General features: G+C 51.4%; 1 protein-coding gene across 1 annotated transcript in view; it reads right to left on the bottom strand.

Moving 5' to 3' along the window:
• The window catches only part of RPF1 (ribosome production factor 1 homolog), a 231,025-nt gene that overhangs the window by 118,045 nt on the left and 87,259 nt on the right, over positions 1 to 25,721 (bottom strand). The window contains exon 3 of the mRNA XM_069641594.1: positions 4,306 to 4,386. Coding sequence (XP_069497695.1) covers positions 4,306 to 4,386 — 81 coding nt within the window. The remainder of the gene's footprint in view (positions 1 to 4,305; positions 4,387 to 25,721) is intronic.

Raw genomic sequence — 25,721 nt, forward strand, 5'->3', positions numbered from 1 at the left:
GGTAGGATCATTATGGGTGGTTGAGACTGGCTGAGGGGGAACTGGATGCCTGTGGACTTTGAGTGTCGGGTGAGAAGGTTACATCGATGGGGGGCGGGAAGAGTAGTCAGGCGTGGTAGGTATGTGAGACGAGGAGGGGGGAATCAGGAGGAATTGGGAGGGTGGTGAGTTGATCACTTGTGGTGTGGGGGTTTAGGCGGGTTGTTTTTGGTTCGAGTCTGGAGGGCGCTCAGGGTTTAGGTGTACTGGGTGAGAAGTCAAGAGCAAGGGGGAAGAGACTGGGAGAGGGAAGGGTCTGAGGGTAGAGGTAGGAAAGGCTGGGAGGTTGGACCAAAGGAGAAGTGGTGAGGTATAGAGGGTCAAGGGAGAGGACCAGTCACTCTTACGGGTTTTGGTGCCACAGGAGTGAGAGAGGGTCAGAGGGCGAAGAGGATGAAGCTAATGTTCTAGCAAGGGCGAGACTAGCTACTTTCAGAGAAGCGAAGGGATATGAAGGAGGGGGTCTGTGGGCGAGGGTCAAGTAAGGGCGGAGGGAGAGGGGGGCATGGCAGGTAGGTTGATCCGGTCAGGGAGTTCCTCAATGGAACAAGGGTGGCGTGGTAGTGGAGGGGGACTTGAGATGTTTGGAGTGCAAGAAGAGCTCCTCTGGCTTGTGTGTTTGATATTGGGTGGGGTGTACGGACAGGCAGTGTGAGGTTGTTCTCAATAGATGCTAGAGGGAAGGTGGATGTATATGTTTTCTGGTGGGTTGAAGAGTGGGGAATGAGCGTTTGAGGAGACAGTTGTTTGGCGCGCCACAGTGCTCCTCTGATCTTAGAGTTGGAGGAGGGATGATGGAAAGAGGGTGGGCGGGCGTCATCCGGGTGTATTGTTGTTCGTGGGCAGGGGTAATGGGTTGCAACCAGATGGAGGATAAAGTGGGGTTCATGAAGCTGGGTGCTAGAGTGTGGGTTATGCGCCAGGAGGGGGTGAGTTATGGGGGCGGGGGATATGGTGCACGGCAGCCAGGAATGACAACGGGTCGGAGAGGTGGTCTTTGTTGAAGAGGGATCTCCATCCCAGGGGGAGGTTAACGGGCAGGCCCTACAGATTGGTGTACCTATAACAGTAGATGCAGTGACTCTAGATGTAGAATCCAAGTCTAGATTCTGGACACCAGGACAGTAGGAGGGGGTCAAACAGGGGGCAACAGTAGAATGCAGCAACTTTAGATGCAATAGCAGAGCCTAGATTTGAGACACATGGACAGAGGGAGGAAGGGCTTACACAGAATACCAGCAAATTCAGTAACAGAGAATGCAAAAACCCTAGATACTGGATACCTGAATAGAGGGAGAAAGGCCTAACACGAGGACAACACTAAATGTAGTAACAGAATGTAATAACCCACTAGTAAGCGGCAGCGCCTTGGCTTTGGACACCTGGATAGAGTGGGCGGGTCTAATATGGGGACAACAGTAATTGCAGTAACAGAAGATGTAGTAACCCTAGATGCAACAGCAGCGCCTAGACCTGGATCGAGGGAGAGCACCAACACAGCTACAACAGAAAATGCAGTAGCATGTAATATATAATCACCCTAGATGTAATAGCAGGGCCTAGACTTGGGACACCTGGATAGGGGGAGAAAGGGCCTAACACAGGGGGCAAGTCTATAGTGGCACTCTTTAGATGGGATACAATGCAGTATTAACTCAAGGCACGCGACACAGGTCAATATTCACAGTTCACTAAGCGGGCGATGCAGGCTAGTATTCGTAGTACTATCTCAAAGTGGGACTTTCTAGGTGTGAATCAGTGTACCACTAACAATTTTCTAAGTTTGTGACTCAGGTTAATGATTCACAGTACTACCTCAGGGTGGCACTTTCTAGGTGTGAATCAATGCAATGCTAACAATTCTTCAAGGGTGCGACGCAGGCAAATAATTCACAGTACTATTTCAGGGGGCGATTTCTAGGTATGAATCAATGTAACATGAACAATTTAATTTTCCTAAGTGTGGGACGCAGGCTAATAATTCCCAGTACTATCTCAGAGGGCACATCCAAAGCTAAGCATTCACATCTCTTCTGTGGATTCCTTTTTTCAAAGATCATATCATGAATTCCCTTACTGCACAACATAAATAAATCTGAGCACATTTTGGATAACTACCACCATCATTCACCAACTGTATAGAGTAAGTTGTAAGAAGCCGAGTTACAAGCATTTATGCTCGTTTGGAGTGGGAGGTCTCTGAATGCACAGTGCAGAAACACATTATCATAACAACAAGGGTACAAATGGCGGGGGTTACTAAATGGCAGCAGCCATTTCACGCTCCAAGCCTTTTTTTGCACTGGGTTCTGGCAGCCAAGAAAAAATAACCAGACTGGAATGTGAGAGTCTTGGTGGTGTGGGCAAAATATTCCTTCTTGCACTGAATTCAGAAAACGTTAACATTTCCATCCCACATATAAGCTTCTCGCCCAAACATAACCTAAAAAATGTTTTTGACATAGGATCCCTTTAAAGGGATGGCCTAGTAAAAATGTTTATTTAAATAGATAGGCAACATAAAAAAATAAATACTAGGATTCTCCGTTTTAAAACTTCCTATGTAAAATTTTGAGCTATTCAAGCTCAAAATTCGCAAAAGCAAGCACATGGGCGCATCCATTTTGTGAAATGGAGGCCCTCCTGTGCTGGCTTTTGCGGCACTAATGAAGGAAAAGCCAGCCAGCTGTAGTAAACAAAGGCTACCGCTGGGTGGCTTTCCCTTCATTAGTGCTGTAGGCGGAGGACGGGGACCGGAGACCAGAGCAGGAAAGCTGCAGCTGAATCTCGGTAAGTGCCATTTATTTATTTTTTTAAAAATAAGCACTAGCTGCGGTTTTTTTTCTAAGTTTTCCGGGCTGGAGGAGCCCGGAAAACTTAGAAATAAAACCGCAGCTTTAAAAACGTTGTATTTATGTTTGCGGTCGCTTTTGAAGCGACCGCAAACATAAATACAACGTTATTGTGTTGGAAAACGCTGCGTTTTTTCTTTCCAAGTTTCTCAGGCTCCTCTGGCTCGGAGGAGCCTGAGAAACTTGGAAAGAAAAAACGCAGCGTTTTCCAACACAACCGCGTGTGTTTCTGCCTGCTGTGGCTATCACTTTGGGTCTCCGGTGCTCCCAGGGGAGCACCGGAGACCCAAAGTGAAAGCCACAGCAGGCAGAAACACACACGGTTGTGTTTACCTGCCGCGTAGTGTTTCTACCTGCAGCTGATTTCCCATTTGGGGCTCTCAGGCTCCCCGTGGGGAGCCGGAGAGACCCAAATGGGAAATGCTAAATGCTGCGTGGTCTGCCTAAATCTGCTTTCCCATTTGGGGCTCTCTGGCTCCCCGTGGGGAGCCCGAGAGCCCCAAATGGGAAAGCAGATTCAGGCAGAAACAACGCGGTTGTGTTGGAAAACGCTGCGGTTTTTCTTCCCGAGTTTCTCAGGCTTCTCCGAGCCGGAGGAGCCTGAGAAACTTGGAAAGAAAAACCGCAGCGTTTTCCAACACAATAACGTTGTATTTATGTTTGCGGTCGCTTCAAAAGCGACCGCAAACATAAATACAACGTTTTTAAAGCTGCGGTTTTATTTCTAAGTTTTCCGGGCTCCTCTTAGAAACTTAGAAAAAAAACTGCAGCTAGTGCTTATTTTAAAAAAATATATAAATAGCACTTACCGAGATTCAGCTGCAGCTTTCCTGCTCTGGTCTCCGGTCCCCGTCCTCCGCCTACAGCACTAATGAAGGGAAAGCCACCCAGCGGTAGCCTTTGTTTACTACAGCTGGCTGGCTTTTCCTTCATTAGTGCCGCAAAAGCCAGCACAGGAGGGCCTCCATTTCACAAAATGGATGCGCCCATGTGCTTGCTTTTGCGAATTTTGAGCTTGAATAGCTCAAAATTTTACATAGGAAGTTTTAAAACGGAGAATCCTAGTATTTATTTTTTTATGTTGCCTATCTATTTAAATAAAAAATTTTACTAGGCCATCCCTTTAATCTGTAGCTCAGAGCTCCTGATGTCAAAGATCTTCCCGATCCATTACAGACTAGTGTGAGAAGAGTGTGTGTCTCAGTACTAGACTACCATATACACACTGGATTTCACATATCACATGGGTAAACCTTTGAAGATGCAAGCTACTAGACAGACATAAAACGCCCACTCACACCTCCAGTTCTCCAGATGCACATATAATGCAATTTCATACTCACCAATCCAGATAATCATTGAACAAAATCTTTTACTTTCTACATATTATGAAAATATTCAACCAATAATTTACCTCTTCATCAGCAGGATCGACTGTTGTTTCATCATAAATTCTTTGGTTTTCAATGGTTTTAGGAACTGGCTTTGGTGGAGCCTATAACAAAACAAAAAAACATTAATTTGAATCCTGCAGCACTAAGTTCAGAAAGGTAATTTCATGAAAAAGATGCCATGTATCAGCAGGTTTGCTATTCTGTAAAAAAAAGGCAGAGCCATAAAAGCTGCAGAATTACCAACCTACTAGTTTCAGTTATCTGTTAGGACAGTTTTTGTAAAGTCCACCTAAGGACTTCACAAAACCATACATCTGAGGCAGTACATAAGCTCCCCCTCTTACAGAGTTCACAATATCTACTAGCCCACTAGCATTGGCTAGTAGTTTTATGTAGAGAGAGTACCATTTGCACGATACTCAACCTTGCTGGCGAGTATGGGGATGTTAGAAGCTTATTTTTCATTTACTGCAATCCCACTTTATTTATAGTAAATGGCAAATTCAAGTTTCACTGTGCATGCTTGACAGCAGTACACCAAATATGCTGTGCTTATGGCGATATTGACCATTTTACAAAACGCACTGGTAAATATTTTGTCACCAGTTATCTTGGGGCAATTGCATTTCTCTTGGGTCTAGTGGGATTTTATTTTTTTTAACTTTGTTTATTGAATGGTCATGTTAACAGTCACATATCACAGCAAATCCCAAGGGTAACAGGGCGCTACAGAGAACAGAAAACAAGAATGCTTAAAAACTTAAGTTACAGGGCACAATATAAATATGAAACATTACATCATGATAAATCAGTTAAAGAATATACATATGTATAGCCAGGTTGATAGGTATTGAATGATACAGTGTACAACATGTTCATCAATGGACAGCATCTGGACATTATTTGATATCCTAACATGTAGGATCAAGAGCTGTCCTCATCAGATGATATCTCGCATAACTAAGCTCTGAACGGACCCAGATGTTCTTTGGGCGGCATGTCATAGGCACAGATAGCACAAATTGTTCTTCACATTTAATCACATATGTTAGCTCTCAGAGCCAATCGTCCATTGTTGGTGCATGTTTAGACCTCCAACACTCATTTAAAATTCTTTAGCCACAGCGCATGCAACATGGTCTCAGCTGATTTACCAATATCTCTGAATAGGTACTTAAGAGGAGCGAGTGAGGATGAAATTTGCGGGATAACTTCTATCCCATCAGCCACACTGCCCCAGAAAGCATGCGAGGGCAATCGTGTAAGTCGAGTCAGCAAGACCGGGGAATGGTCGGATAATGTGCGAGGGAGGAGATCACATCTCTGTCCTATATTGGCGATCGAGGCAGTTATCAACCAGTAGTCTATGCGGGACTCTGAGCCTTGAACCGTGGAATAGCATGTATATTCCTTATCGTGTGAGTGGAGAGTCCTCCGTGCATCAACAAGAGGTAATTGCAACAGAATCTGGAGTAATATGTCACCCGCTTTCGTAAGCGACAGGGGGGCATCAGAGGACGGGTCTGCGTGTTTAGTATTGAAGTCCCCATCCCCAAATCACCCAGGGAGAAGCACGATTGTCTGTTAAAATTCTGGGTTGTCAAGGTTGGGGCTGTAAGTGTTTACCAGAACAACAGGGTGTCCAGTTATTTCGCCCCTTACAGGTACATATTGTCCCAGAGGGTCAACCTTGCTTTTCATGAAATGGAAATCCAATGAGGGATGAAGAAGTGTAAGGACTCCCCTAGCCTGTGTAGAGTATGCTGTAGAATACTGCAGTAGTCCCCAATTAGCGGCAAAAGCAGCATCAACTTTCTGTAAAGCATGTGTTTCCTACAACATCGGGATCCGTGGACCATGTCGCGACACATACGCACCAACTTTCTTAGCCTTACCCGGATTGAGACCCCCGGACATTCCAGGACAGCAGCTTGATTTTTAGTCCTTTGCCTATGGGACCTTTAGTTGCCATTTACATATACCACGCTTACCAATTACAGTGTGTGTACACTCTTTCCATGCCGTTCTTCGCAACATGACCATTGTTTTAAACACTTCAATTTCCCAACCTCTGTGGTTTTCCTCCCTTCCCTTCCCTTCCCTTCCCTGTCAAATATTAACAATGTTACTCACCGTAGTGACTACCTTACTCCTAGTCCATAGTCCTTTCCTCCATACTTGTGGGGGACATTCCGTCCTTGGGACGGGACCTGAGCACTTTTGTAAAAAAGCATCAAAACTTGTCCTTTTATTTTTATGTGGGGCAAAGCTCCTTCAGTTCTTTTCTATCGCCAGGTCAGAGACCATTTAAGCAATAATAGAGGATACTTTTTAGTAGGGACGGTGGGCCTATGGACAAGGTAAGGCGATCGATGAAAATCGGTAACCACCTTAGGCAGGAAGGAAGGATGAGTGCCAAGCACAACCTTTTCTTGTAGAAAGTGAGGAATGAATGCTCCACAGAAAGAGCCTGAAGCTCACTTACTTGCCTCGCCGATGTCACTGCGATCAGAAAGGTGACTTTCCAAGAAAGGAATTGCAGATCGGTAGTAGCCATGGTTTCAAACTGTTTATGGCATAACACGGTGAGGACCACATTCCAATCCCATTCGGTGAGTTGGGTGCGCACCGGCGGGAGGAGAAGACCTGCAAAATGTCTCTTAATGACCGGGTTTGTCAATGAAAAAGAACAGCGGTCTGTGGGCAGGTAGGCCGCAATGGCCGATAAGTAAGTTCTGCAAGACAGAACAAGAATGCCTGTAGCTGCGAGGTGAGACACGAAAGAGAGAACTGTGTCAACCGTAGCATGCCTGGCGTCAAGCTGTCTAGCTAACCAGCAGTGGCAAAAACAGCCATTTGCTCCTATATTGAGCCCTCGTGGAAGTTTTTCTGGCCGCTTGGAAAATATGCATATTGTCCTCGACAGATTGAACTGCGCTAATGATTTGAATTCAGGCACCAGGCCGCCAAGTTGGATTGTGGGGAGGGGTGCCACAGCTCATAATCGTTCTGGTAAAGGTTGGGAACCAGCGGCAATCTGATGGGAGAAAGAATCGACAGATGCTGAAGTTCCAAGAACCAGAATCTGGCTGGCCACCAAGGAGCTATGAAGAGGAGAGTGCAATTCGATGTGCTCCTAAGCTTGCAGAGTGACTGATGAATCAGAGGCAATAGAAGAAAAGCATAAGCTCTCATGCTGTGCCATGGGATCTCGAGCGAGGACACCCCCAGGCAGTCTCTGGATGCATAAAGAGGAAGTTTCCTGTTTCTAAAAGTCACAAAGAGGTGTAATACTTCTGGAGTGCCCCATTGGCGAAAAATGTGGAGAGAACATTGCTGTTCAAATTCCCATTCGTAACTGGCAGCCGACTGGCGGCGGAGTTAGTCTGCAGTTACATTGATGTGACCCGGAATGTGTACAGCCTGGAGCCAAACCTTGTGTTGAATAGCCCAGTCCCAAACTTGTATGGCTAGGTCCCCCAGGTGAGGTGACTTGGTGCCACCCTGCTTCTTTATGTAAAACATTGCGACAGAATTGTCTGTGCGAATACGGACTACCTTGTTGGCAATCAGTGGCTGAAAGGCCATGAGCGCCAGAAAAGTAGCCAGGAGCTCTAGATAGCGAAAGCCCGCCCAAGCGATGGCCAATGGATGATGAGGTAGACCCCATTTACCAAGGCCAAATCCTTGTCGTAATCCCCAGTAAGTGGTAAGAGAATCTGGATATCATCTGCATAGTTAGAGTAGTTGATACCAAGATGGTCCAGATCATCGAAAAGGGGCTCGGTAAATATGTTGTACAATGTGGGTGAGACACGAACCCTAGGGTACTCCATAGGGGATAGGTATGAGGTCTGCCACGGCTGATGGTGAGAAGACTCCTGGTCCTATTGCTGAAAAAGGATTGTATCCCAACTATGGGCTCCTGCGAGAAGTGCGCTGCTGAATCCAGGTGATTACATAAGATCTTGTGGTCCACAAAGTCAAAAGCAGCCAAGAGGTCCAAAAGGAGAAGTAATGCTGATTTTCCTATGTCCCTAAGCTCGTCAATTTGGGACTCAAGATCAATTAACGCCGTTCCTGTGCAATGATGAGGCCTAAATCCTAATTGGCGGACTCCTAGGAGCTGGTTGTGCTCCAGATACTTTCCACCTTGTATAACATTTTGACTAGAAAGGAACAAGTTACTTACCTGTAACTGTTCTCCAGCATGGGTCTGGCATGGATTCACATGCTCATGAATATTCCCAGTCGTCAGGCTGGGAATCCTCGGTAAAGAAAAAACCAGTATCAGTTTTGTTTCTGATCTGTCTTTCGTAGTAATAACCAATCACTGGTCTCTGCGTCATACTGACCACAGCCAATGACTGCCCTCTACCTAAGCACCGCCTCTGGCAGCCATCTTCAGATTTGGAAGCACGTGAAGTGGCAGTATGACCAAGTGAAGAGCCGCAGAGGGGTTCGCATGTGAATCCATGCCAGACCCATGCTGGAGAACAACAGTTACAGGTAAGTAACTTGTTCCTTCTCCAGCATGGGGTCTGGCATGGATTCACATGCTCATGAATAAAGAATACATAGCAGTACACACATGCACAACCACGGGAGGTGGCAAAGGCTCAACATTAAGCATTACATCAAACCCAACATTAAGCATCTTACCTCCTCACCAGGCTCACCTCAGGCGAACAGGTTGCGCAGCACTGCTTGGCCGACCCTGGACTCCTCCCTGGAATCCCGATCGACGCAGTAGAATTTCGTGAAGGTGTGCGTCGACCTCCACGTAGCAGCCCTGCATATGTCCAGCAGGGGCACACCAGAAAGGAACGCTGTGGTGGCTGCGATCGCTCTGGTGGAATGGGCTCTCAGACGGCCAGGCAGCGGTCGGTTTGCCAACCGATGACAGTACATGATACAGCCGGAGAGCCATCTGGAAATGGAAGCCTTCGAGAGAGCCTTCCCCTAGTTGTGACGTCTTCCGAAAACACTTTGTGCGGTCCACGTAGAACTTCAGCGCTCTAGCCACATCCAGCGAGTGCAAAGTCCTCTCAGCCGGCGACGAAGGCGACGAGAAGAATACAGGCAACACCAAGGGTTCGTTTAGATGGAAGTCCGACGGTACCTTGGGCATGAAGGAGGGGTGCGTCCTGAGCACTACCCTCGTGTCGTGAAAAGTCAAGTACGGGGCCTTGCAGGAAAGGGCCTGGATCTCTCCCACCCGTCGTGCGGAGGTGATGGCCACAAGAAATGCTGTTTTCCACGACAGAAACTTCAACGGGGCAGAGTGCAGAGGCTCGAACGGAGGTCCCATGAGCTTGGTCAGCACCACGTTGAGCTCCCACGCCGGGGCCGGAGCCTTCACCGGCGGGAACGATCTGAACAGTCCCTTCATGAACTCTTTCACCAGACGATGAGACCACAAGGACGTCCGGCCCGTGGTCCTGGTGTATCGGGAGATCGCAGCAAGATGAATCTTGATGGACGCGTGTGCCAGTCCAGCTTTGGCCAGCGTCAGCAGGTACGGCAGTACCTGGGGAGCCGTAATCCGTAGAGGGTTAATCTTCTGTGCGTGGCACCAGACAGAGAACCTCTTCCATTTGTGTCCGTAGCATTTAAGAGTCGAGGACGCCCTGGCCTTTGCAAGAACCTCTCTGCAGTCGGCCGGTATGTCGTATCCTCCAAACTCTCGCGCTGCAGGAGCCTGGCCTGCAAGTTCAGCGATTTCGGGTCGTGGTGGAGGATGGCGCCTCCTTCCCTGGAGAGTAGATCCGCGTCTACCGGCAGCCTGACTGGCGGGGACGCTGATAAGTCCAGAAGGTCCGGGAACCATATCTGCCTCGGCCACGCAGGTGCGACGAGGATCATCCTGCACCGTGAACTCTTGAGCTGGTTGACAAGCCGGATTAGCAGTGGCAAAGGAGGGAACGCGTAGAGGAACAGGCCCTCCCAGGGGAACGAGAAAGCATCGCCCATGCTCCTCGCCTGGGGAAACCTGCTGGCGAACCTCCGGCACTTGGAGTTCGTCGCCGTCGCGAACAGTTTGATCTGGGGTGTGCCCCACCATCGGAAGAGGCGATCCACTAGATCCTGTCGTAGTTCCCACTCGTGGCACGAGCGCAGCTCCCTGCTGAGTGAGTCGGCGATGGTGTTTTTTATCCCTGCCAGATGAAACGGCACCAGAAACATCCTTTGGGCGACGGCCCAATGCCACAGGTCCTGCGCCTCCTTGGACAGTGCTGGGGACCTGGTTCCGCCCCGTTTCCTGATGTAAAACATGGTGGTGGTGTTGTCGGTGAAGATCCTCACCACCTTGCCCTTGAGGGACGGAAGGAAGGACCTGAGGGCCCAGAACACTGCACGGAGCTCCAGGACGTTGATATGGAGGGACTTCTCCGTCGGGAGCCAGAGGCCTCTCACGTGCAGATTTTCGGTGTGCGCTCCCCACCCTTCCAGGGAGGCATCCGTGGTCACTGTCTCCTGGTGGTCTGGGGTCTGGAAGTCCATGCCCGCCGTCAGATGCGCGCGGGTGCCCCACCACCGGACCGCTCGGCGGAAACTCTCGTCGAGTGTGATCCTCTCCTCGAAGCCGCCCGTCGTTTGGATCCAGCGCACGTCCAGGAACTCCTGCAACGGGTGCATCCGGAGCCTGCACATGGGAATGAGGTAGATGCAAGAAGACATCATTCCGAGGAGGGACTTGATGGACCTCACCTTGGCCGCGTCGGAAACCAACATCCGCTGTACCTTGCCCAGGATGGACCTGGTCCTTTCCTCCGACGGGGAGGCCAGAAGGGACACTGTGTCGAGCTTCGCTCCCAGAAACGGTGCGTTTTGCGCGGGTACCAGGTGGGACTTGGCGTAGTTCACGGAGAATCCCAGGTCCGTGAGAAGTTGGACGGTCCTTGCCGTGTGCTCCACGGCGAGCTCCCTCGTCTTGGCTCGGATGAGCCAGTCGTCCAGGTAGGGGTAGACGTGGATCCCCTCGCGGCGCAGCTGCGCCGCCACCGGTGCAAGGCACTTGGTAAATACCATGGGTGCCGACTGTAGTCCGAAGGGGAGGGCTTTGAACTGGTAGTGACGCCCTTGGACCACAAACCTGAGGAATTTTCGGTGCCCCTTTAGGATGGGAATATGGAAGTAGGCATCCTCCAAATCCAACGACGACAGGAAGTCTCCTTCTTCCAGCTGACCCAGGACGTGCTGGAGGGTGACCATCCGGAACTTCTGCGCCTTGATGAACTTGTTCAGACGTTGCAGGTCTAGGATGGGGCGCCATCCTCCCATCTTCTTCTTCACGAGGAAGTATCTCGAGTAAACTCCGGCGCCCCGAAGCCTCTTTGGGACGAGTTCGATGGCGCCCTTCCTGAGCAACGCCTTTACCTCCAGGAGAAGCTGGGGGACGTGAAGCTCTTTCCTGGCCACGGGGGGGACGCACGGGCACCTTCTTTGAAACTCGAGCGCGTGGCCCCGGGCTAAGGCGTCCAGCACCCAACGGTCAGTGGAGATGGACTCCCACACGCTGACGAAGCTCGCCAGCCGGCCTCCCACCGGGGTGCTTCGGTGGGGGCCCGACCCCACGGCCAGTTCAATCCTGTTTCGACGAGGCTTTGCCGCCTTGACCTCCTTGGCGACGACGGCGGGGTCCGCCAGACTTGCCTCGTCCTCTGTAGGCCTCCTGAGACAACGAGCGGGCCGCTTGACGGTAGGTAGAGAAACCGCCGCCGGAACCTTTGGAGGCGCCCTTGCTGCTCCGAAAGGGCGTCCGTCGTTGCTGTAGAACCCCAAGGGCCCGGGCCGTCTCAGTGTCCGCTTTAATGGCCTGAAGGGAATCGTTCACTGTTTTCCCAAACAGGTTGTTCCCATCGAACGGCATGTCCAGGACTCTGGTCTGTACGTCTTGACGGAAGTCCGTAGCCTTGAGCCATCCACGCCGCCTAAGGCACACGCCGTTGCCCAACTGGCGAAACCCAGTGTCGGCGATGTCCGTCGCAATAGTGATGGCGTGGTCCGACGCCACCTCACCTTCCTGTAGGATCTCCAGGGCATCCGCCCTCTTGTCGTCCGGTAGGAAGTCCAGCAGGGGAGCCAGTTTGTACCATAGCTCCCTGTCGAAGCGGGCCACGATAGCCAAGGCGTTGGCCGCTTTAATCGTCGTCGCTGCAGACGAGATGACCCTGCGTCCCATAGCGTCCAATTTCTTTCCCTCGCCGTCCGGTGGGGAAGTCGATGTGGAGGCCGCACCCCCCCCCCGCTTTCCTCCTGGCCGCCGCGGAGATGACGGAGTCCGGGGTAGGCTGCGCCCGGAGGCACAGGGGGGGCCACGTCCGGGACCCGGTACTTCTTCTCGTACTGGTCTCTTCTAGCTGGCGTCGTGGAAGGGTTCTTGAGGAGGGCGAGGCCCTCATCCCAAATGTCGTCCAGTAGAGGCACCGCGAGGACCGTCTTCCTCTTGGCCTCGCGCCGTTGATAAAGGAATCCTTCCTTTTTCTTCTCCTCAGGGCAGAGTTGGAAAAGCTCGGATGCCCTGGCGATCATGGAGTGGAACGATCCAATCTCGTCGGGCGGAGAAGCCCTGGTGGGAGGTGACGATGGGAGATCCTCGTCGTATACCTCGTCGTCCATACCCGTCGCTGCCGTGTCAGTCCCCGTATCATCCCCTCGGGTGGACGGGGAGGAGGGCTGGACGGGTCGCGACGGCTGAAAAAGAGGTGGAGGGTGAATCCTTTTCTTGGGCGGGGGAACACCAGAAGGTCCCGGTTCAGGATCCCCCGACGGGAGAGGTTCCTCCGTCGGCAACGGTAGTCTCGTCCTTATCTCTGAGCATAAGGACTGTATAGCCAACAAAATGGCCGCCGAGTTGTCTTGCGGCGCTGGCAGAGGGGAATCCGACGGGCGATCAGGGGCCCCGTCGGCACCCTCGACGCTGTCGTTGTCACCTCGTCGGGATCCATCCCGACGGGCCGGTCTTCATCCACGCCAAGGCCGTGGCTTAAGACCTCGATCAGCTCTTCCTCTGAAGCCGAATCTACGACGACGCCCTGCCCCCCCCCTTTTTCTTCCCCGCCAGGGATTTCACGGGGGTCCTATCGATGGGCACAAAAGAGGACTCCCTCCGAGGTGGCAGGGAGACTCTGAGCCCCGAGGTCGCCACCACTGGTGTAGCCTCCACAGGCTGAGCCAGGGCCGCCGCGACAGTATCGATAGAGGGCTTGGCCGGATGGATTAAGGCCTTCACCACCTTAGGTGCACTCACCGCCTTATCCTTGAGGGGGGGGGGGGGACACTGCCTCGCTCCCCCTCCGATGGGGCCTTCGAGCTCGACCGGGGCCTCTCCAGGAGCTTCGCCGGGTGCTCGCCCTTCCTCTTACCCGACCCAGAGCGTTGGCTCGTGGCTGAAGGTGCCGTGGAGGGTGCGCCTTGCCTGGCGCCCGTAGAGCCCGACCGTTCGGCGCTCCCGGTGCCAGCGGACTCGCGGTGCTTGACCTTGTGTTGGACCCCCGTCGCCGGGGCGTCCTCAAAGGTCTTAGAAGACCGCTCGGATTTCTTCCTCTTCTTCTCGCCTGACGGGCTCTTCCCTTCCAGCCAGTTGGCGAGGCGTTGGTGGCGGTCCTTCATGGTCCGCTCCGACATATTGCCGCAAAACGCACAGTCCTTCTCCACGTGCGTCTTGTCCTCATGTAAGCAGTAGAGACAAAAGGAGTGTTCGTCCTCCTTAAAGACGTTCTGCAGCTGGCATCCAGGGCAGACCCTGAACAGCTTTCCGGGCGTCGAGCTTCCCTTCTCCTGGGCCATGTCCGGGCCTGAGAAGCTTCTGGAGTCCTCCAAAACGTAGCTCGACGAAATCTTCACCCTTGAGGGGCGCAGACGAATCCGACACGGGTCCCCGTTGATCGGATGGAGAGTCGGTGGAGCTTGAGGCTCTTTTGACCGGAAAAAACGAAGTTTTGAGAAAAAAACGTGAAAAAATAGCACTAACGCTCGAGAGCAATAGCACGAGGATCCCAACACATGAACGTGAGGTAAAAATCTGAAGATGGCTGCCAGAGGCGGTGCTTAGGTAGAGGGCAGTCATTGGCTGTGGTCAGTATGACTCAGACCAGTGATTGGTTATTACTACGAAAGACAGATCAGAAACGAAACTGATACTGGTTTTTTCTTTACCGAGGATTCCCAGCCTGACGACGGGGAATATTCATGAGCATGTGAATCCATGCCAGACCCCATGCTGGAGAAAGGCACTGTTGCGATAGGCCTATAGTTGGTCGGTATGACTGGATCTAATGTCTTTTTTTAAGAAGAGGAGGGGGGTTGGGGGGGGGGGGGGGGGGGAGTACCCAATTTTAGGTTACTTGGGATAGTGCCTGTGGAGAATGAAGCATTAACTTTGATATGAAAAGGTGCTAAGTCTCTCGCAGCATCCTTAATTATTTGGGCGGGGCATTCATCACCCTCGCTGTTCGATGGTTTGAGGGAAAAATGACTTCAACCTCGAGAATGGACATTTTGGAAAAACTAAAGCAGGATGGAGGTTTATGAGAGGGAACAGGGGTATTGTCAGGCGAGGTCATATTCGTTAAGGTAGCTTTTTTATTTTTCAATCTTATCCTGAAAGGTGATAGCTTTGTTGGCTAGCGCTTGCTGAATGTTGCAACACCATGTTTGTCTTTCACACAGTTGTCTTGCATTGGGATTGGCGTTTCTAGTTCTTTTAAAATTACAAATAATTCCTTCGTACTCGAATTTGCTTGCAAGATTCCATTATTGTATGTTTCTTGTTTAGCCAAGAATATTTATTTCTTGTAGCGAGATATGTTAATAAGGTTAGTTCTATTCTAAGCCGACAGTAATAGTCTCAACGAAACTTTACATTTTCTTTGTTTCAGGAGGTGTGAACCAGGAGTTAAGGTGGACTTTGGACTTCCTTCTCATTTTTTGAGGGGCAATTCAGTCTAGTGCTGCGGTCATAATTGTTATATTCATCAACTGGCATATTAGGATCAGTACTATCAGGTAGTGACTTGAAGGTGGGAAGGATTAGAGGTAGAAGTTTATCTGCCATAATATTCTTTTTGTTCCTTGCTAACGTGGGAGGAGCAGAGAGAGTATTTGAAGGTGTATCCTTTGGTTGCTGGTGTGAATGATAAAACCTGGTTGTCTGTCCATACCTGGGGAGTTATGGCAGTAATTTAGGCATTGCAGTTATAATCCGCCACCCAATTGAGTATTCTCCCCTAGTCATTAGTGGTTAGATTCACTTTCTGGTTAAGGCCAAATTCCGAGAGGATAATAGCAATAACAGATGCTTGTTGGTTTTAAGGGGTCATTAAATCCCAGATTGAGATCCCCCAACAGTAATATTTGCGAGAAGTTTTTTTAGGAGAGAATGGTGAAAATGTCCTCCTCAAATGAACCAATAGGTCCTGGAGGCCTATATATGAGATGAATGGTAAGTGTTTGGGAGTTAGCGATAGGTACTTTGGCGGTGAGAGATTCACACAATTTTATGTCTGGGGAGGGGGCTAGTCTCATGGATAGATTATATTTAGCAATGAGAGCTATACCGCCTCCTCGCGCCTAACATCGGTCTGCTCTAGGAAAAGTGTTGCCGTCAGGAACTGCTAACATAAGGGCAGGACCTGCTGCTGCGTGAAGTCATTATTCAGTAATGGCAAGAAAGTCATAGTTTTCTGCCAGGATAAGGTCAGATATCTCACTGGTATGAGTGACTAAGGATCTGGCAGTTATTAATGCCCCCTTGAAGTCTGTGTCAAGGCTACCAGTTAATGGGTGAGGTGAGGTAAAGTTAGTAGCTCCAGCATCGTGTGATGCAGTATGGGGCTTAATCTGTTGACGTTTTTTGTAGATAGGGCAGTGCATTTTGGGAGAAGGTCAGATAATGGGAGAAATGCTTTTCCATAGTGGTAGTTTGACTACTATGCAGGCTTTTTCTCTTGAGGTTTGTTGGTCATTGTACTAGCAGGTGGTTCAAATAGTCTGGAGAGTCTTGGGCGGAGCCTAAGGTTTCTGGCAGCTGTGCTGCAAGGTCTATTAGAATTGGGTGAGCCCCGGGGGTTATCCAGGTTACTTACCGGTTATATATGGGCCAATTTGTTAGGTGGAGATAGTATAGGTATATCACATAGCTTAACTGCCATGTTATTAGTAGTATTGCAGTCTTGTGCTGGTAAGGTAGAGGGTCTTGTGAGACTAGGTAATGGACTTAGTGCTAGTAAGGCGCCTAAAGCAAATAAGTTTAATCCAGTAGTGTACATTATGCCCCTGATGTTAAAAAGTGGCGTAATATTACACTATGACTGCATAGAAAATTGCGTGTGACATCAATATAATTGCGCCCCGATACCCTTGGGTCTGGCGCGCATTATAAATAAACAAACCCCACCGTTCTTCGGTGACTGTCTGCCACAACTCCAGATGAGACGAGATTAGTCCTCCCACCGGAGTCTCGAGCGACCGACAAAAAAATATTATTTGGCTGATTTGTTTGCAGGGAGACTGACTACCTTCCCTTGGAGGAGGCTGATCGCCGAGAGACAAATCGGTCTCCTTGGCGCGGTTGCTTACGGCAGGGCCCACCAACCGGGGCTTCAGACCGGTGCGCACAGCGATCCTGAAACCCCCAAAACCAAGGGAAGGACTGAATTTGGGACCCTGACCTCTGTGTATAAGTGGCCTTAGCTGGAGCCTTCACCAGGACCGAAAAAGACTTGGTGGTTCGAGTAATCGCCTTGGTCTTTGTGAGCTCCTCGTCTGTCGAGGAATGAGACAACTGCTAGTCAGCAAAAGGAAGGTCTAGATCTTTGTCCTGCACTTCTTTTGAAAACTGTTGCATGGAGCCACGCTTGGCGGTAGATGTTGACCCCGACCAGAAGGCCTCGAGCGGAGGTATCCAAGTGGTTTGCCGCAGATTACAGTAGATCCTGTGCCAAAACTTTGACGTCTGACAAACAGGCTTTGATGTAGTCTTACCTGTCCTCAGGGATACACTGCTGGAAATCAGTTAGCTCCTTCCATAGTTCAAGATTGGCTGCTGCCAGGATGAGCTCTGTGTTAGCTAGACGAAGTTGGAGCACCGAATTGGAAGAGACTTTCTTGCCAATGGCGTCAAGAAATGTATCCTCCTTGGAGAGGATTTGGGCCGGTACAGTGGAGGATGCAGATGCTGGCTTGGATTGGAGAGTGGCAGCTGCCACTACCATGGACGATGGAAGCGGAAAAGCCAACAAGGCTGTATCTTCTGATGAGATCCTCTTGTTGAGATGCAGCCCAGTATGCGGTTTATCCCCAGACCTTACAGGCTTCAGCCAAGAGGTTATTCTGGAGGAACAGACCGGTAAACTCTTGCAGCGATAGGGTAAAGGCTCCCAAAAGCACCCCCTCCTGCAGAGCGGGGGCCACGGGTACTGGGATATCAAGCAAGTTCATCATTTCCAGCACCCGGTCATGGAATGCTCTGATAGAGAGTGGCTGTTCATCTCTGTCCTGGTCTGCATGGTCCCCGTCCCGTGAAGCCTGAACAGGAGGCTGAACCGGTGCACGTGGTGCCTCAGGTTTTGAAGTGATGTCTAGCGGTGCACCCGATGTGTTCTCCATCGGGGATAGTGGTGGTAGAGGAGGAAGCGCTGGGGGAAGACCGGCAGGTAGAGGTGGAGGAGGTGGCACCACCGGGACCTGCATAGGAGCAACCGTGGTCAAAGGTCGCTGGAGGACTGGGGTACAGTTCTTTAAAAAGGCCCTTTAAGGGGGGGGGGCGTGGCTTGGAGTGCCATCGATGTGCCTGCTCCCTTGAGGCCCGCCGTATATAGGCCTCCGCAACTTGGTCATTAATGCGGTCCCACGCACCTGTGCCAGAGCCCAACTGACCCCTATGGCGTCGGAACACCTGGGGCACATATGGGCCGAAGTGGGGAGCGTAACGCTCTCCAGAAGCGAAGTTATCCGCCTCGGTCCTCTGGGCCGACTCCAGCGCCAGATCATCCAAAATGGCGGCTGCGCCTTTCACCCAGCTCCGGAGGTGTGGGTGACGGCGCCTGAAACCGCCCCCAGCAGCGACTCGGCCCGCCGGGGCTCCTGAATCCGGAGTGGATGAACCGTGCAGCTGGCCCCCTGGCTCTCCCCCTGCGGGATGCAGCCCCTCGCTTCCAGCGCCGGAGCGGACTACGGCACGGACGGTGCCTGCCAGGTAGGGGCTACTGGGGGATGAGGCTTGGGTTGGGGGCCCGCCTCACATCTCTCCTGGGCTTCTTCATAGGAGCCCGCAACCATCTCTTAATGGAGGGGCTGCTCCCCCCCCCCCCCGGCGGCCCCCGGAACACGCTCAAGTCTCTGCTCCTCGCTCTGTGATCCACTCCGGAGGGCGTCTTTCAACTGTCCTAGACCCCCTACGCTGCACTCCTGGGGCGCCCCGGCCCATGCTATCACCAGGCGCCTCCTCCCTGGCCTGGGACTTGGAGGCCCCTTCCCACCATCTTCTCCAGCTGTGGACTTAAGGCTGGGCTCCCATACGCAGGGCAGTCCCTGCCTGGCCGTCGTGGGGCCTACTCATCCCGCTGCCTTGAGCCTTCAGCCGCTCATGCCACTTCTGGGGGGTAGCTGGACCTACTAAGCAACAATACCGCCCTCCCCCTCACGGCCCCGGGCACAGCTGGGGCACCCTGTCCTAGCCAGCCCCGTCTCCGGATAGGGAATTACCCCCAGCTTCAGAACATCTCCAGAAGCGACGGCTCACTTTCTGGGGCGCCCCGGCCCACTGCTTTGTTCACACACCTTCTTCAGGCCAGATCCAAGTGGGTGTTGGGCAATCTGTTTGCCTCCCGAGACCTGCGTACCTCACCGCCGCCCTCCACAGGACAGAGGGGACTTGTCCTCCGCACAACGCTCCACACTAAGCGGTCGTACTTTGGTGTTTGAACGCGTGATAGACTCTTTCAGCTCCTTCTCCACCCCACGGTCCGCCACCATGACCAAGCAGATGAAAACAACCAAAAACACGGACATTGCCACCATGCTCACCGCTCCAGACAAGGGAAAGAAACCTGAATTGGTTAAGCCTACCCTACCGACCTGCCACGAGGGGGGAAAACACCCCAGCCACCAGTGGCGACCTGTTGGCTTTCATGGCGGACATTAAGGCCGAGTTCGGGTCCTGTATGTCGGAGCTCACCACCAAACTGGAGCAAACTGACCACACGGTGGCCGAGGTGGAGCAGAGGCTGGGTGAGGTGGAGGATCGCTCCCAAGACCAGGCCACCACACTGGGAGATATCCAGCAAGCAGTAAGAGCTCTCCAAGACAAATGTGAAATCCTCGAATTCAAACAAGAGGACTTGGATAACAAAGCCTGTCGTAACAATCTCCAGATCCGGGGAGTTCCATCCTCAGTTCTTGATAAAAACCTGCCAGAGTACATAGGAGACTTCTTCCAGGCCCTCCTCCCACAACTAGACAAATCCCAGCTCTTGCTGGATCGGACCCACAGACTGCGCCTGCGCCGAGGAGTGGACTCGGATGTACCTCCGGATGTCATCACAAGAGTCCGCTACTTCTCCACAAAAGAAGCCATCTCCGCCATCAGCCGCTCCTGCGATGAGCTCTCCTTCCAAGGCCTCCCTATTCAGATTTACCAGGATCTCTCTCTTCTGACTCTACAAAGAAGACAGGCTCTCCGGCCCCTGGTCCTCTTTCTCCAGGAGCGACAAATCAAGTACAGATGGCTCTTCCCCAAGGCACTGCAATTCTCCTTCAATGGCTCTCTCCGGAAAATTTCCCACTTGGAAGATGCCGCTAAGATCATGCACCAGGCCTCCCCCGAAGGAGCCACTTCGCCCAGCCCGGATGCATCGGAAAGCCCTAGGTCAGCCCCTCCTCCCCCTCAACCCAGGCGATCTTCGTGGACCAGGGCCTCTCGAAACAACAGGAGGAGGTAATTAGAGCCTGAGCTATCTCAAATATCCACCACCGCTTCACCTGCCCAGGCGCCCATCGCCCTCATGGCCAACCTAAAAACATCAGCTTCGGCCCTGCACAGATCTACGATCCCCCAGTGCGGCGGGCTTCATCCACGGTTTATGCCCGTTCCAAGGTCAGTTACATCTTAAAGTCCTTGGATACACATGTTATTCCTTCAGTCTCATTTGGCCCTGTTGGCCAGGGGTGGGGCTACACCCACAATGCTACCCATCCCGCCAGTTAAAAAGTTGGCCTCCCGTTGGGGGCCTTTGTTAAAACCACAAGTGCAGCACAGGTTGCTTCCAACTCACCCCTTTGATGGCAACTAATGGACAGCCTGGCATCTCCCCCCCCCCCCCCCCGAAGATGGAAGCACCCGGATGCCCGACCCTGGAACGTCAGACGCTGAGATGCCTCTCATGGAACGTTAATGGGCTTAACTCCCCCCCCCACCTAAGCGTAAATCAATCCTTCTGAAACTACAAGATGAGGAGGCCAGGGTGGCGCTACTGCAGTGAACTCATCTCCAACCGGCTGACTTTGGTAGTCTTCGATCCAGCGCCTATCCACGCCAGTTTTTTGCCTCGGGAGACACCAAGAAGGGAGGCACGGGGATCCTGTTCCAGAAGGACCTACATCCCCAGATTTTGGACTCCATGAAGTGCCCAGAGGGCCGCTTCGTGGCTGTCAAGTGCCTCCTGCTAGGAGACCTCTACACTTTTGTATCTGTATATGCACCCAACTCAGGGCAGGTGTCAGGTTTCCTTCTCTTATTCAAGTTTCCTTTTTATTATTATCCTTTTCAGATTAGCTTTGTGTGGGTGGGAAGTTTTCCATTATAGTTGGTTAGGCCTTAACTTGTTGATTCAGAATCCTGGTTCTGACCCAAGGCAAGATGGAGCCTCACAGTGACAGCTCCGATTGGCTGGAAGACAATGCTGAACAACAATGAACATTCTAAACTGTCACTCTGTGCCTTTCATCATCAAAACCCCATCTGAGAGGACGTGTTCAGGGGCTGCTCCTGCTTTAGTATTATGCCTGGTGGATTTTATCCTTCAGATCTCAGCAGTTGAGCGGCTACTTTCTTGGGGGTTCAGGAGAAGTCTTCAGCTGGCAGGAATTCGTTTTGAAGATAGGAAAAGCAGGAAATCTTTGTGAATTCGCTCAGGAGATAAGTGACTTTATTTCTACTGTAAATCTGTTCATCTCAATAACAGTCTCCTTGAAAATTCGTTAAAAGTAGTGTTTCTACTAAAACTATTGAACTATCGGAGTGCGCTTGTGTTTCCAGTGCGGTGTTCCTTAGCGCGAGATTTTGACTGTCGCGTGCGTATTCAAGTGAGCGCGTGCTTTCTAGCGTGTGTATTCCGAGCGCGAGTAGAGGTTGGTCTTGTGCCATTTTAAACGCGCGTGTGTTTTATTGCGCGGGTGATCCTTGCGCGAAAAGCTATACGCTGCGTGAGAACTACAAAGCGCGTGTGAAATTCAAAGCGCGTGTGAAATACAAAGCGCGTGTGATTTTTAGCGCGAGTGTACAAAGCGCGTGTGAAATACAAAGCGCGTGTGAAATACAAAGCGCGTGTGATTTTTAGCGCGGGGGTACAAAGCGCGAGAATCTGTTCGTCGCGTGCCATGAGAGTGCGCGTGTGTTTTTTCCATCGCGAGTGATTGTGCGCGTGAGAATCACTTCGTTGCGTTTGAACTCAATAGCGCGGGTGTTCTTATTTCGCGTGTCTCGCAGGAGAACATTATTGCGCGTGTGGACTATTGCGCGTGGGAATTATTGCGCGTGTGGATTTTTTGCGCGTGTGGATTATTTTGATCGCGCGTCTTCATCCGTTTGCGCGTGTTCTTCAACCAGGAAGATTTCTACGTGAAGTTCATCGATAATTTTAATGGAAATAACCTGCGTGTGCAGTTAGCATGTGTTTCCTCTTTCTTCAAGGATTCAAAGACTCAAGATAATTATAAATAGTTTGAAAAGTTTTGAAATGACAAGAAAGAACATTTTAAAGACAATCTAATTGAACTACCAGTGCATGTTGGAAAAAAGACAAACAAAGAACTAAGACTTCCAGTTTTGCCTAATGTAAGAAGTTGCTGGAAATTTCTAGTATCGCAAGTAAGAGAGATTTTCAGCTTCTTATCCGCTTCTCTAAGAAATTCCAAGAGAAGAACCAGGTAGGATTCTCAATTATTAGTTAAGGATTAATGACTTCCCATTCATAAGGTTAAGTAATTGAATTAAGGAAGTGTATATGTTATTCTCTATCCTCTGCAGGTTCAGCACTGATTAGCCTTGACGCAGTCTGCCTGGTGTTGTTTTGTTGTCCCATTCCCCCTTTCCCTTTGGGGTGTAGTTTACAGAGCTGTATTGAAAACTAGTTCTGGGAAATACATCTCAGGGGGATTGTCGGGGGTTCAGCAGCTTCCGCGGATACAGGACCTCTCAGCCTGACAGCAGGCAACCTTTTATGACACATTGGGCTCCTCCCTCTCTGGCTTTGTAGAAGGCCAAACAATGATAGGAGGGGACTTCAATGGGGTACCAGACCCCAGCAGAGACAAATAACACGCCCCCCCCCCACCCCTGGCGATTTCGCACAGGCCCTCAGCCTCCTGCGCCTCTTCAGAACCCTGGAGATGGTGGATACGTGGCGGGCGCTTCACCACACTGAGAAAGACGACTCCTCCTTCGTCCACAGGACACTCTCCAGAATTGACCTCCTCCTGTCCTCCCCCTAAACTCTCGCTTTCACCAACAAGGTGTCCATAAGCCCACGGATTTTAAATCGGACCATGCGCCGATAGTACTGGAACTTGTCATCCAGAGCCCCAACGTTAACGCCCTACGCAGATGGGCGCTGTACGACCAGATCCTCAACGACATGTCAATCAGGGACAAAATTGCTACCACCATCAGGAACTTCTTTGAGGAGAACCCAGTCTCAGATACCTCCCCTGCTAACAACTGGGATGCGATGAAAGCTGTGGTTCGGGGAGCTCCGATAGCCCAAGGGGTCGCATTCCACCGAGACCGGAGACGCATCCGGCAAGCCCTGGTGGAAGACCTGCGGTCAGCTGAGGAAGCCCAAAAGATAAGCGGCTGGTCCCCAGATCTCAACGAGCTCTCCGATCAGCCCGAAAGAAATTGGAGGCCCACTACGCTGAGCATACTGCGCAGCTATTGGCTAAGACCAGACAATTCTATAAGGCAAAAAACAACAAGGCTAACAAGCTTCTGGTGGCCAAGCTGGCCAAAACGAGACGCACCAAGACCATTGCAGGGCTCCCAGACCCACAGGGGGTGACCCACTACTTGGAGCTGATGAAACTACAACTAGCTACAGACCACCTAACCCAGGTCATGACGGCACCTCCACGTGATCGATCCAAACAAAAAGCATACCTGCGAAAGGCCGCCCTGCCACACCTCCCCGACTCCACGCGAAAGCAGCTGGAGGGACGACGAGGTCAACAAGGCTATCAACGCTCTCAAACGGCAGGCCCCGGGCCCAGATGGGTTCTCTCCCAGGTTTTATAAAATATTCAGACCCCAACTCATCCCCCACTTGGTATCTCTTTTCAACTCATTTAAGGGGTCCTATCACCCCCTCAATGCAAGAGTCTATAACGGTCCTCCTCCCTAAACCAGGGAAAGATCCGAGGGATCCAGCCTCGTACAGACCCATCACCCTATTGAATATTGATGCCAACCTGTACTCTAAGATCCTGGCTAATCGCCTATCACTCATTCTCCCGGACATTATCCACCCCAACCAAACGGGCTTCATTCTCCACCGATCTGCGGGGGACAATATCCGGCAGACCCTGAACCTGATATACATATCCCACCTTAACGCACAGGGTCTCGCCCCATTGGCCCTGGATGCAACCAAAGCCTTCGACAGAGTTGACTGGTCATTCATGGAATGCACCCTAGAAGCTTTTGTTTTCGGCCCGACGTTCCGGTCCATGGTCCTAGCCAAATATAAGGCCCCCAAAACCATCCTGAGGATCAATGGCACCCTCTCAGCCCCGATCTCCATGTCCTGTGGGACAAGACAAGGCTGTCCGCCATCTCCCCTTCTCTTTGCCCTCACAATGGAGCCCTTCGCCCAGAGGATCAGGCAGAATGAACTTATCAAAGGCCCGCAGGTGGGCCCATCTCAACATAAAATCGCCCTATACGCGGACGATGTTCTGTTAACGCTCTCAGAAGCTAGCAACTCAGCGAAGCATGCCCTAGCCGAAATAAAGAACTTTGGGGAGGTCACCGGCTTCACTGTCAACTTTGCCAAATCAGTGGCCCCGAGAGTCGGCCTCTGATCGGAGGAGAGGGAGGCGCTGACTAGACTGTGCCCAATTAAGTGGCGGGATCAGTCCATCCCTTACCTGGGAGTTCACATTCCAGCGAACCCAAAGGACACCTACCAGGCGAATTTCCCCAGATTATTTCGTGAACTAGAGGGAGAACTGAAGCGCTGGACAACGCAAGAAATCTCATTAATGGGCCGGATCACAGCCACCAAAATGAACTTGCTCCCGAGATTCCTCTACGCCTGCTCCTCCCTCTCCATCCCCATCCCGACTCCGGCCCTTCAAGACCTACAAAGGAAAATGTCAAAGTTTATATGGAGGGGCAAGGCGGCCAGGATCTCCCACAGGACCCTGATTGGTAATGCCAGGCTTGGAGGCCTGGGGGTCCCCGATATACAGGCTTATAGGGCAGCGGCGCAGTTAACACACAATCACGCCTGGCAAACAAGCACAGCTCGCCCCAGATGGGTGGAACTAGAATAAGCTCAACTTCCGCTCCCCCTCCGGTTCCTCCCACACATCCAGCCTCCCCTCAGGGAACGCTGGAAGAATATTCTGCGGACGACGAGACATACCCTAAGCTTCTGGGACTGGGCCTTGAGACGGAAGGGAATCCCGAGAGGCCAAAGCCCGCTCTCACCGATCTTTCATAATCCAAATTTCTCTCCGGGGGCCCATCCCCGTAACTTCCAAAATTGGATAGATGGGGGCCTCGAAACCCTGTAACAGCTATTTTTGGGAATAAACCCTGTACCTTCGAACAATGCTAAGAGCTCTTCCGGCTCCAGGAAGGGGATAGATTTACGTACTGCCAGCTCTGCCACTGGTGCTCCCATCCTCAGACTCTCCAGGCGGCCACCCGCCCCCCCCCCCGACGTCCCTTGAGCTAACCCTCAGAGACTTACCAGCCAGAGGCAGGACCACAACCATATACAGACGCTTCATGGGGGACTTTCTGGTGACAAAGACTCGATATATGGCTCAGTGGGAGGCGGACCTAGGTCACCCGATTGACGACCAAACGTGGGTAGATATGGACCCGCACCCAGTCTTCTTCCTCCTGCGTCACCAAAAAGGAATGTGCCTACAAACTCACCCTGCGATGGTACTACCCCCCACTCAGACTTCACCACATTAATCCACAAGT

The sequence above is a fragment of the Ambystoma mexicanum genome, chromosome 1q (genome assembly GCF_040938575.1).
Source record: "Ambystoma mexicanum isolate Mex_15411 chromosome 1q, UKY_AmexF1_1, whole genome shotgun sequence".
Classification (NCBI taxonomy): Eukaryota; Metazoa; Chordata; class Amphibia; order Caudata; family Ambystomatidae; genus Ambystoma; species Ambystoma mexicanum.